This window comes from Spodoptera frugiperda, chromosome 11, assembly GCF_023101765.2.
Source record: "Spodoptera frugiperda isolate SF20-4 chromosome 11, AGI-APGP_CSIRO_Sfru_2.0, whole genome shotgun sequence".
NCBI lineage: Eukaryota > Metazoa > Arthropoda > Insecta > Lepidoptera > Noctuidae > Spodoptera > Spodoptera frugiperda.
Window position 1 is genome coordinate 5,159,933 of NC_064222.1, and position 12,051 is coordinate 5,171,983.

At 36.7% G+C, this 12,051-nt stretch overlaps 1 protein-coding gene across 1 annotated transcript; it reads right to left on the reverse strand.

The window, feature by feature from the left end:
• Positions 1-1,564: 1,564 nt before the first annotated feature.
• On the reverse strand, positions 1,565-5,276 carry LOC118275050 (uncharacterized). Its single transcript, XM_035592896.2, has 3 exons — positions 4,802-5,276; positions 3,245-3,401; positions 1,565-3,160 (listed from the first exon to the last, which is right to left on the reverse strand). The coding sequence occupies exons 1-3, from the start codon at positions 4,971-4,973 to the stop codon at positions 2,767-2,769; spliced, it is 723 nt and encodes a 240-aa protein (XP_035448789.2). The 5' UTR covers positions 4,974-5,276; the 3' UTR covers positions 1,565-2,766.
• Between the last annotated feature and the right edge of the window lie 6,775 nt (positions 5,277-12,051).

Below are 12,051 nucleotides of genomic sequence, written 5' to 3' on the forward strand. Positions count from 1 at the left end.
GTTATTTCTAAAGCATACTTCAATCTGTCCGTTAGACACAGGTGTTTTTAGCCAGTAAATCTTAAATTACCTAGGTTTAAATCTTAGTTAAAGATTTAAAGTTCGTGACTAGCATTTCTTAGGCCACTCCTAAATCCGTGGGTGGTCCTTTACAATTTAATAGGTGTGTGAATTATTGTAATACTGTTATTTATTTAACACTATTATTTAATGAAGGATTTATAGTTGACATGTCATATAAGATTAAACGTTGCAACGCAAATTAATATTCTTGTTTTTTTTCCTTGAAACCGGTTCAGACTCCATAGTCCACGGTCCTACGCAGTGTTCATTATTCATTCATTACATAAGCCATTTTGATTAAAATTTTGATGTTTAATAGTTCTACTGGGTAACTAATTTCACACTAAAATTGTATCTACTTAATATAGTTTTAATTTCAAAATTGATCGTTGTTGATGCTGTTGTTGTAAATAAGCGTTTTCTGGCTATCCGTATCGAAAAACATATATGTATGTGATAAAAGAAGAAAACAGAAAATAAACTATTGCACAATTTAAATGAACAGGTTAATTATAGTTATCTATTGTTATTATAATTTCTATATTAATCTATTTAACCTCTTTCGGAATTTGTTACCCTACCGCATGTGGCTATGTATGCAAAAACAGGGTAATTTAGCGGCCGAGTTAGCAATAACGTTAGCCGCAGATGTAGCGTGAAGGAAATGAGAATATCCCGCTAATGCATAAAGGCAAAGCGTGCAAACTCCCAAGAATTATTGCGAAACTTCAGAATAATCGCATAACTTTACAATTTAGGGCGCAAACTCCCCCCAACTGTGTTCCTAGCGCAGACTCTCAAGTTTTGCATTTCAACCAAAGATATGGCGGAAGCCAGAAAAATTCTGGCACGTTTTTATAACTTTTTCCTGCTTAAAAGTGCCAGCCAAGTTCGCATTGTTCGAAGGTTTTGTCCGACTTTTTCTTAGTTCCGTTTTGCATTTTTTAAATTGCCTTGAAATTGTCACCTTTAACTTGTAAGTAAGGTACCTATTCCAAAAACATTTGAATCGGTCGAGTCTTTCTCGAGTTGTGCGAGTTCCATCAATATCATCATTGATCTTTTTCGATGTCTTTGACTGAATATTGGTGTTACATTGTTTTCACATAGTTAATTGAACCTACGAAACAATTTAACTAAGAATTATATTGCGAATCTGATTGAAAAAGAACCTATGGAGTTTCTTGCTCGTTCTTCTCCATACGATCTACACTTTGAACGAGCAAATAGCTTCACTAGAGGATTGATCGACTGACCTTTTTTTATATTGCAATATTTGGTTTGAATTCAAAAGTGCCTTTCCGGTCTTTTCAAATAAATAACTTTGACTTTGATTTGATTCTTATAACACCAACTGTTAGTATACATTATTTGGGGTTTTCTAGTGTAAATCGTTTTCAAAAGCGAAGTAAATTAACCAATTCTAATTTTGTTACAGGTATAAATCATCACTTGAGATCCGTCAGTCATGTCGTGTGAGGTAAAATAATACAAAATGGAGTTAAAAAGGGAAGGAATAACATTTATTACCTTAAACAAACAGGAAACAATGACATTACAGAGTATAATGGTACTTATTGCAAATGTACCAACGTCTAATTTAACTGAAAACAAGGATTCTGTAACTGAAATGATAACAATTCTTCGAAATAGGTGATGAGGTGACAAGTCCACCAAAGAATAGGTATTATCCAATTTATATCTTAAAAGACTAATTAAAAAAAGAAGTAACAAGACATATAAGATTTATGACGGTAAAACACTAATATGGAAGGCATTTAAAGAGATCAAAATAACCAATGAGAAATAGGCTTGACTTTATGTTTTACTTTTTTACTACTCAATGATCGAAATCTGAAGACTCAAGCTAAGCAGTTGCACTTGCCACAACTGAATCAAAGAAACCATAAAATAACGCAATATCTTCCGTTTAAACGTTTTATAATAATTCAAATATACTATTTATATTTAATTACGCTTATCTAGACTAGAAAAATACAATAATCATCAAGTGATCAGAATTTTTGTAACAAAATCAATATTTATTTTAACGGCAACATTGGTAACACAGATTAAACAAAATATTTATTATCTATGTATTTACAAAACAAGATGGCGGTTGGTAAACTCGTAACAACAACTTATTTCAGTCAGCACTGTAATAGTCGAAATATTTAGAAATACCGCAGTACTAAATAAAGCAAAACAACTTTTTTTTCTTGTTTCTTGACCCCTTGCCAAAAACGGTTCTGATTATATTAGTGTAACTAATAACAAAACAAAAGTAACAATCGTAAACTCTGTTTTTGCCAACGGACTTGGATATAGTCCATATTTTAGATGTATTCTTTTATTTTGATCTTGGCGACTGTTATGGGAGTAAGTCATGTTGCTTACATAAAACATACTATGTATGATCTTACATAAGTTACCAAGAACACATATTCTTCTTGTATTTACTTGTACCATGCGTTTGTATAAAAGCAATCCCCATTTTGAAACGAACCGAACAAACATTTTTATCATCTTAACACAACACCAGGTCAATATTAAATCTTACTTAAAATAGGCTACATATCCGATCATTTATTATCTCCTACGAGTAAATCAACAACAAAATATAATTAATAATCTTTGAAACAAACATAAGTAAATCTTTCTTTCTAAGAGCACCAATAAAACTATATTGAAGTATTAGCTATCTTATTCAGTACTGTCATGCCTTTGTCGTTTGATGTCCATGCAGTTCTTGTCTCCTGAAGACCCTGGTCTTGTGTTATTGTAGTGGCAGGACACGGCCTCCTGCATCACATTAGCTATTTGTGCCCTAACCCACATCTTTATATTAATCGGCAACTGCCTCATTTCAGGGAGGAAAGAAAGAAGGAAGAGTCTATCACTGTCCGTCTCACTTTCCGCCATCTCTACTGGAAACATTGGCATTTCCAGTTCTTCTGGAGGCTGGTGACTGCCTTCACTGGACTCCTGTTTCCTCTTCTTCCGTTTATTTTTCTTTACTTTAATCGGTTCCATTTTGCATTGCATTTCTTCATCAGGATTGTGTGCCTCTAGCATCATATTATCTTCATCCATTTCCCTAGTGGAAAAAATAAACACTTTATAGTAATTTGCTATAAACATCTTGAATATAGTTTTAATATTCAATCATTTAAATACATACTCTTCTTCGCTGAGAGTGCCATCGAACCCTCCGAGGAAGCTCATCCTCTTGAAGTAGCGATACACTCGCCTGTTGATCCTGACCCCCGACCGGCGCGCGCGCAGCTCCCTGTTGTACGCGTCCCTCAACGACCGCCATTTCCTTTGCAACTGTAACACTTTATTGAAGAAAATTGACAGGATCAGTAGTCGTTCGTTTTTGAGAATCATTTCTTAAGATAAACTCTTTTAGAAGCTTTACGGACGAACTAATGTACATTTATTCAGATTGGTCCATTTTAACACAAACATTGTAAACGATACTCCAAAAATGAGATAATCGATAACCCATAACATAACTTTTCTACATCTGTGCTCTAAACCTAAGAAGCCTAAAATTTCAATAAATTCATCTAAAGACTGCGTCTCTGTGCTTGTCATATGACGCAGTGTGTCTGGCGCTTTGTCGCAAGTTCGTTCTGCGTGACTACAAAGACTAGTTCCCCTTGTTTTTAACTGGACTTGCTGACAAAGTTTTGTCGCTAGTTGCCACTTTGATGTGAACCAGTTCTTATGTATTATACAGTTTTGTATTGATATGTATGAAGATGCTCACAGGTTTATAAGTTGTACTTTGGCATTGTAAACTGGCTCTATACGTTCAAGTTCATTTATTGGTTGGACGACCTTATCTCACTAACTTCAATACCCATGCCTAATTAAACTTGTTTTTGAGAAGCTAAAAAATATGATTAAATCAGTGAACCGGCTATAACTAGAAATTACCGCCGTCATCTGGTTGTAATGAACGTTATGATTCATAGTAAATGGCATAACATACTGCGTTCATATTTAACGAACTTAGCTAGTTTCGCACACACGTTACGGTATGCAAATTACATTACACGTATGTTGTAGCACCCATTATTAAAATGTACGCCAGACTAATTTAATGCGGTCAAATACCTGCACATAAATAATGTTTAATTTTCCATTATGAAAATGGAAAAAATAAGCTTCACGGCGCGGCAGATAGGTACTTAAATGTCAAATGACTATGACTAATTGAATCTTGATTTTATTTGATGTCGCCATCAGCGTGCATAAATTACCTAGTTACCTACCTATTATTATATTTATTCTCATGAACCTCATCGCAACAGTGTTAACAGGAATTGTTTTTATAACGATGTCGGTATGTGCCGTTTCCTTACTGAGCTGTTATTAAATCGTAAACTATGTAGCCATGCCATAACCACGCGTCCAACATGGGCGCAAAAGGGCGGGAAACGGATAGCGCGCCACGTTTATCATCAATCGCACCGCTGCGCTGCATCCGAGTCGCAGGACCGACAGACCGACAGACTGACTACAAATCGAGCGCCAATGTTGTTGTGCGCAGTGCGAACTACACGACGAAGTTATTGTCAAAAATATAGTTGGATGAATATTATAAACATTACCTACGCATTCTACTGATTACTCAAATACAAAAGTTCGAGTTATAAGCGAATTAGAACATGTGGTAAGTTATGTGAGTCATGTACAGAAACAGAGGTTAGGTTCGTGTGATACTAACCTCTGTCGTAAGCTGTCGCCTTGTTGAAATTTTCCCAACCATGGTATATGACTGATCCTATTTCCTTCCATAACGCCAATTTCTCTTCCCGATCGGCAGGATGGTCAGGTGTGTACAGCCCGGGCCGTTTTTTTACTTCATCTATCAATTGAACTGGATTAAACATTGACATTTTGACAAATCACTTCAATCGACGACATAAAGGCGTAGTTATAATTGCGACGAAAAAAACGCCACCTCCGCAGCGGGGCGCGATGCGACTGACGCATTATCGCACGTTTGTGCGCACGCTCGACTCTCGTGATTGGTCGCGTTGCGACTCCGCTGACTGAATGCCCGCCCACTGCGACTGGCGTGTCGCCGTGTCGTAAACTTTATCGAATCGATTCATTTGAACACGATAAGAATGTACTTACATACCTGTGTTATTTTCGTTTATTGTTATTGACAAATTACTTGTAATATTGTTTCATACTTCGCATCGCAATCGACAGTCGACAACAAGTCGGAAAAACGTAAAAACGTCCTCAAAAACTCAAAAGCAACCTGTGAAATGACCTTTAGTTTTAATTTGCTATTTTGAGTTTGAACACTTGTGTTTTTATCCTATTTAAAAAACGTTACGAGAATTCGATATTTAACTATAAATCTAGGCCCAACTGCTCTGAATTTGATGTTGTAAACATGTTTACTACGACTAGAAAGTATTAAAATTATTTAAAGTGTTTTTGCGGCTCCGTACGACTGCGCCGTGCGACCGCAGCCACAGGGTAAAACGTAGACACCGCGAACCACGAATGTTCTGCGATCACTATCCTTTGATTAGTAAAAGTCACTTTTTAAAAAATAACATTAAAGTTTTCGGGAGCATCGTCTGTTCAAAGTTTTAAGTTTTTATCGATTTAAACGCCATTCCACGAGATTTTCGTTTTTATGTTCTACATTTTTGCAATCGCAATGCTGTAAAATAAACAACTTAGGTTTCGTTTAACTAAAATCTACTAGAACACTAGTAAATCTAGCTACATGAAGAGAGAGGAGAGGTCTGCCTGCCGCGTCTTGTATTTTGTAGCCAGCGAGCGTCGAGCGTGCGGCCAACCGCGCTCGGTCATGCGACGTTGCCAAACCGTGCACGCACAGACCGCTTTGACTTTTTTTTTAGTTTGATGCACTTTTCATGTTTTCACGCTAAACCTTCGTTGTGCTAAATTTTAATATTAAACACAAAAAGGTGTTTTGGAGCCTATAAATATTTATTAATTAAATAATCAGTGGTTTGGCGTCAGTAATTAAATTAAAAATTATTTTATTTTCCTTTGGCTTTACTTTCTTGTATTTTGAATCTAGCCACAATGTTTAATAGAAATGAAAGTTTATTATATTGAAAACCACTCTCAAATGTAACAATTTCTGTCTATATCAATAGATGTGGAGTGGAGATCTAAACTAAAAGCACTCAGCGTTGAAATTCTGTTCAGTTTGCGTAGCTGTCGAACCAACACTTCTCACCTACAAACTACTATCGATTCGGTCGACTTTGCCGACGCGCGAACGGACAAGCTGCAGACATTCCTTGCTTCTACCATTCTATTTATTACGTGTTCCTCTTTTAACACTTGAAAGAGTAATACGAAAATAGAATGTTTATGTGATGTAACGATACTATTCTTCTATGGATTTATATTCTGTGGAACGTGATTTCCATTTTTGAATCGTACCATAGAGATTTCGGAGATGCGGACTGCTATAGCGGGTTTACTGGGGTTCTGGATCGAAAAGCAGGAATAGGAACGGGGTGTTTTAGTCAGTAAGAATCTGACACTACAAACTACTATCTCGCCTCACCCTAGGCGGGAGAAGTCAATGGATGATTGTCTCCTCTTTTAACAAAAAAAACCATAGAGATTTATTGCACGGTTTAGTTTCTATCGAAGTAGATAGGTACGCCATTTTCATTGTACAGAGAAGATTGCGTTACATTTTCTGTACAAGACACAATGCCTCTTTGGCATAATTCAGGCTCCAATCAGTATGTTTTTTTTTCGAAAGACCGGGTTAAACCCCAGTTTTGAAAAATCGAAACCCAAAACCGAGTCGTTTCATTTACGAATCACATTCTACGTACAATGAAACGCTTTAGACACCTAAGTATTTTGACTACAAAGAATCTAAACCTTTGAATTATACGAGTATTCAAGTGTGATTTAGCATATCATTAAATAAGTACCACAAATATTACGTTCCTAAACGATAATCTGATGTTTGGTTGTACCAAATGTTTATTTGATCGTTTTTCATGCCAGTAGATGCATAACGGGCTTACATTCTAATGATTTGTGGCGACGTAAATCGCTCAAGTAATTTATAGGCTGTGTGTATTTGTTGAGCTGTATATCTATTATGCAGGCATACATTTATGCTTTGTATGTAGATATCTATACAAAATACTACATTTCGTTTCGATAATTCTTGTTGTTATCCATGGTAGGATTTCCAATTGACATTGAATCGATTGTATCGAATGTTCGATAAGAATTTGCAATATTGTTAATGAATGAGTCTTTCATTTCAATGTTTCGAGTCCGAATTTATTGAAGAGACATGTGGCAGGCTGGCTGCACCACGGCGCGGCGCGACGTTGCCGCTCCGCCACCGGTACCGCTATGCGACGTTGCCGCCTCGACCCACTTACAAGGCGGCGGCAACAGGCGCACTTTTTTCACTCGCCAAAATTGTGTACCTATTACATTATAGAGCTCCATCTTTAATTGCTTCCAATTTTTAGATATTCAAACTTCATTTTGGCAATAAACGCGTTGATATTCATGACCTTTACTTTTCCTTTTGTTGTTTACGTCGAGCGCTACATAGAGTGTGTATATGTAGAATAGTGGTTTAGATTTAAATTAAAATGCAGCACGAGTTTATGGTATAAAGATTGCTTCTAATAAAATGTATTTCTTAATAAAGACTCGCTACACTAACTACATTAAATTACAAGTCCTTTCAGTTTAAAACTGTAGGTACCTACTAGCACTTCAATGTAACACCGCATAGAGAAATAATGCAGTATGTATTTAGCATTAGTAGGTACTAGTTAGAAGTACGTATTTTCCCAAAGGAATTAACGCGAAATCTCGACCTAAAATTTTGTGATTTCAATAACGTCAGCAAAAACATGTTCTCAATTTTGAAGTGTTTATGCAAGCATGGGATAAATTACATAAAATCAGACAAGCATTTACCTATTACTTAATGAATAACTAATATAGTATTACAACCTCCCTAGTCTACCTACCCTTGTTCAATGTCTCAAAAATCTGTCTCGCTCGAGTCTCGGGATACCTTATAAAGTTTCAACATCCTTTGAAATGAATCTGACGTGATATGGATTCGAGTAGTAAGACAAGATGGCGTGGTCCCGTCATCGCCCGAGGACTGCCCCTCCTCGTATGACGTGCTAAAGATACAGGTACAACCTCCAAGCACATTAAAGTACCTCAAGCTATCCAATTTCTTTTTAACTTATTAGCATAAGTTTAAAATCTATTTTATTTTGGGAAGGTTTTCTTTCGTCTTTCTTTGATCTACTTGTTCCCTTTCTTTTAATTGTTCTTGTGGATTATTTTATGTAGACAGATACCTATTTTAAACCAAACACTAGTCTTAATTCTTCACACCTCATGCTTTTATTACTTAGTTCCCACTAACCAACGAGTACGATTGTCGGTTCTAGCATAAAATTTCAAGATTATATCTGAAATTAACGTCTGCAAAATCCCATAGTAAATTACGTACATTGCGCTGCGGAATAAATTGCCCGCTGCAAAAAAACTCGGCGGTGTCATTAGGCTAGGCAAATGATAAGCGTAACTGTTCATTACTGATTTAAGTATCCGCATGTACTGTGTAGTATGACATTATGATAAACTGGCCTCTGTCCGTGGTTTCACATGCCAGTGGCACTGTTAATGAGCCTACCAAAAAATAAGGCGTAGAAAGAATTAGCAAATACGACTCCTTGCTTCCTGTACACCACAACTTCTCCAAAACTGTAAACGAATTAATCAATACCAAGAAGAAAAACACAAAAAAGATACAAATATTAATGTAAAATCATTCTTTGAATCTAAATTTTTCTATTTTCCATGCAAACCTCGTATCGAAATCCCGGGAAATGGGCATAACTGACGCAAAGTGTAGTGGCACACAAGACCACAAGACTGTACACTATACAGCCGGATACGAATCGTTCCGAGAATCGATATGCAGATATTAACAGCTCAAGTATTTGTTCAGACAACTCGAGTTGAACTTTGATTCATGCCTGTCTAAATATACGTAACTATCGATAAAGATAAACAAATTAAATTGTGTATTAAGTTTTTATGTTGCTCTTTTTGGAAGGAAATTGAAATCTTAGTTATTGGGATCGTTTATTCTGTCTGTAACTATTCTGTTAATTTAAGTGTTGCTTTTGGCCAGATTATCATCAACGACGGTTAAGTTAAAGTAAAATGTTATTGTGATTTCTTGTCTACTTCGTTTTAAACAGCTAGGACTCTAGTCAATGTTTTTGTTCAAAATATCTGTCTACAATTTAATGCACACTTACATTACATGTATGCAAACGTTCACTAACGCAGCAAAGTGCATAATGGGCGTGTGTGCAATGTTTTTGTGAGCAGTTGCGACCACAATGCACATCCGGTGCATTGTCGGTACCTCATGGCTCTCAGATCTTGCATCTTTATGCTCCCCCACACGGACAGCGCGCCATGAAACAACGTTATTTTTAGAACTTAGATTTTATGGTCCTGTGAATACATTGTCTTTCGCTCTTAAATCTTACCACCTAAAGTTCTGTGAATAATCTGACTAAGTTACGTGAAGTTTCTCTTTGTCTGCCACTTTGAATACGTTTGAGGTATATAACAATCGTAAGATTATTGTGGAAAATTCTCAAACGACGAGAACATTCGAGAAACTCGAAAATCTTTTTCCGCCCACCTCTGGTTTGTCCGTCTTGAAAAATAGACGCAATAATCTTTATCTAGAAGTAAGCAGGCAGTAGCTAGCCACTAATCCTCGCCCATTTCCCCATAATCTTGGTCGTGTGTCGTGGCTGGACGCAGGTTAATGCGGTCGGCTGGCAGCGTCCTCATCACGCCTAGTAATTGGATTCGTGAACGTGCCGTAATTGGATTACGTAAGTCCACAGACTTTTAAAAAGCATTCGAGGACTTGTGAAGCTTCAGCTCGTCTAAATGCAAACTTTATTTCTGGATACGTCGTTAAATCGTGCATATAAGTGTTTATTTAAGAATAATTACGGTGAAATGCTTTTAAATTCATCCAATCTTTCATTACAACTTTGCAATGCATATTTCCATTTATTTAACCAAGCATTTCTTCTAAAAGTCTCACTTTGAAACTTGATTTTTGCATGCGATTGCATTTAGTTTGTTTCGTGTCGAAAAAACTTGTAATAACCGCGCCATTAATTGCTATCTCGGCTCTATCATAATTGTAGACGTCATTAATCAAATTTTATGACTTTTCTACGCCCAAAATATGTTATCTTTGAAGTTGGCGAGCGTGTTTACTCGTCAAACGACAATGACCTTGGATAGTTAAATGTCTGTCTTCCACCGTGTAGATAGATGATGATATTTTATGCATATTTTATCTGACCATTCATTAAATACCGATGATACTGATTTTATTGACTTTTTCATGCGTAGTTTGATCTTCTAAGGACACGCGGTGTAGGTTTTGGGTTACATGGTTTATCTATCATATCTGTAGGGAATTAAAAACGTCACTCCTGCAACATGGATGTGTTTACCAACGCTACTCAACAGACGTGATGAAAAGTAAAGAAATCTTACGAAAAGTGGCTGAAGTAAAACTGCCTATTGTAAGGAAATGTGAATGCTTTTTTAATGTACAATAATCATTACAAAATAGGTATAGGTAATGGCTATTTAAAGAAAACAACATCATTAGGTAACCGGCAATAACGCATGCCGGTGTAGAAATCAATGTTCCACGCGAATGTGACTCACATTGAGAACAATAGTTTAAAATTAAAAAGGAATTGCGATTACTAATAACTCGATAAACAAGTTATTGATAATGTCGCCTACTTTTATAATGCTACGCTAAATCAGAAGTCTCTATATTTATCGAATGATATTTTTAACATAACCTCAAAAGTGCCTACAGAGAACGTGGATGGCAAAAAACTGCTTTAGACTAGTATAATCCGCTTAAATCAGTGTACCGCATGCTTGGTTTGTCTATTTAGTCAACTGTGGTCACAAACACACCTAGGTTTCTCGTCGAATGGCTTCTAAATGTTTTCTTTTACGTAAATGGAGTTACCTACTCTACTACCGTATTACACACACAAAATAAGAACATCAATTACTCAGCTATCAATAACCTTCAATTCCCTTGAAATTAAAACAACAACTTCTATATAAATCGATGCTATCTCTCCGTTGAATGTTAACTGCTGAATCAGTGCGAGACGTTGCCGTTCCGTTCACAGCGACGTTGCCGCTCTGACGGATACGAGGCGCCATGTTGCCAGGTCGCGCGGTGCGGGCGGGCGCCACGCGCCGTTGCCGTTCAGCATAGTATAAACCGTAAAATACCATTCATTCAATTAGTGTGTAGCAACATCAAACTTTTAATGAATTCGCAAAACTTACATGCGAATGTCAGGACGCATTATGTTAATGTAATCAAATGCGTTTTATAACATTTAGTTGTGCGTACTGTTTGAAAAAAGTTAATTTCTTATTCGTCCTACAAGTTCAAGTGCAGGGCGAAGTCCATTGCAAATCATCGATAGCAGTAAACAAACATTACCATTTTAATAACACGCGATTTGTATCTCTGAATTAAGTTAGCTGAAAGAGTTAAATGCCTGACTGTGACTTTCGCTTCCATCAAATTGCCAACTGCATACGAAATACAGAACGCCAAGTGTTGAATACCAGTAGCAGGCTTGGTAGAGTTTAAAAACGCGACGTATCTTCGTGCAGAAAATATCGTCTTTCTCTGCTCTACCCGCGCCCGTATCGATTGGTACAATTCTAAAAACTTTTCAAGAGTATTTCCAGCTCTCGTGTAGCTAGCTGGCTGGTGATTGGAGAATCGGGACCGATCGCAGCGTTAATGGCCCGGAATTTCGTTGATTGTGCGATTTCCGTACCCCTTCGTCCCGTTTTATCTCCGCT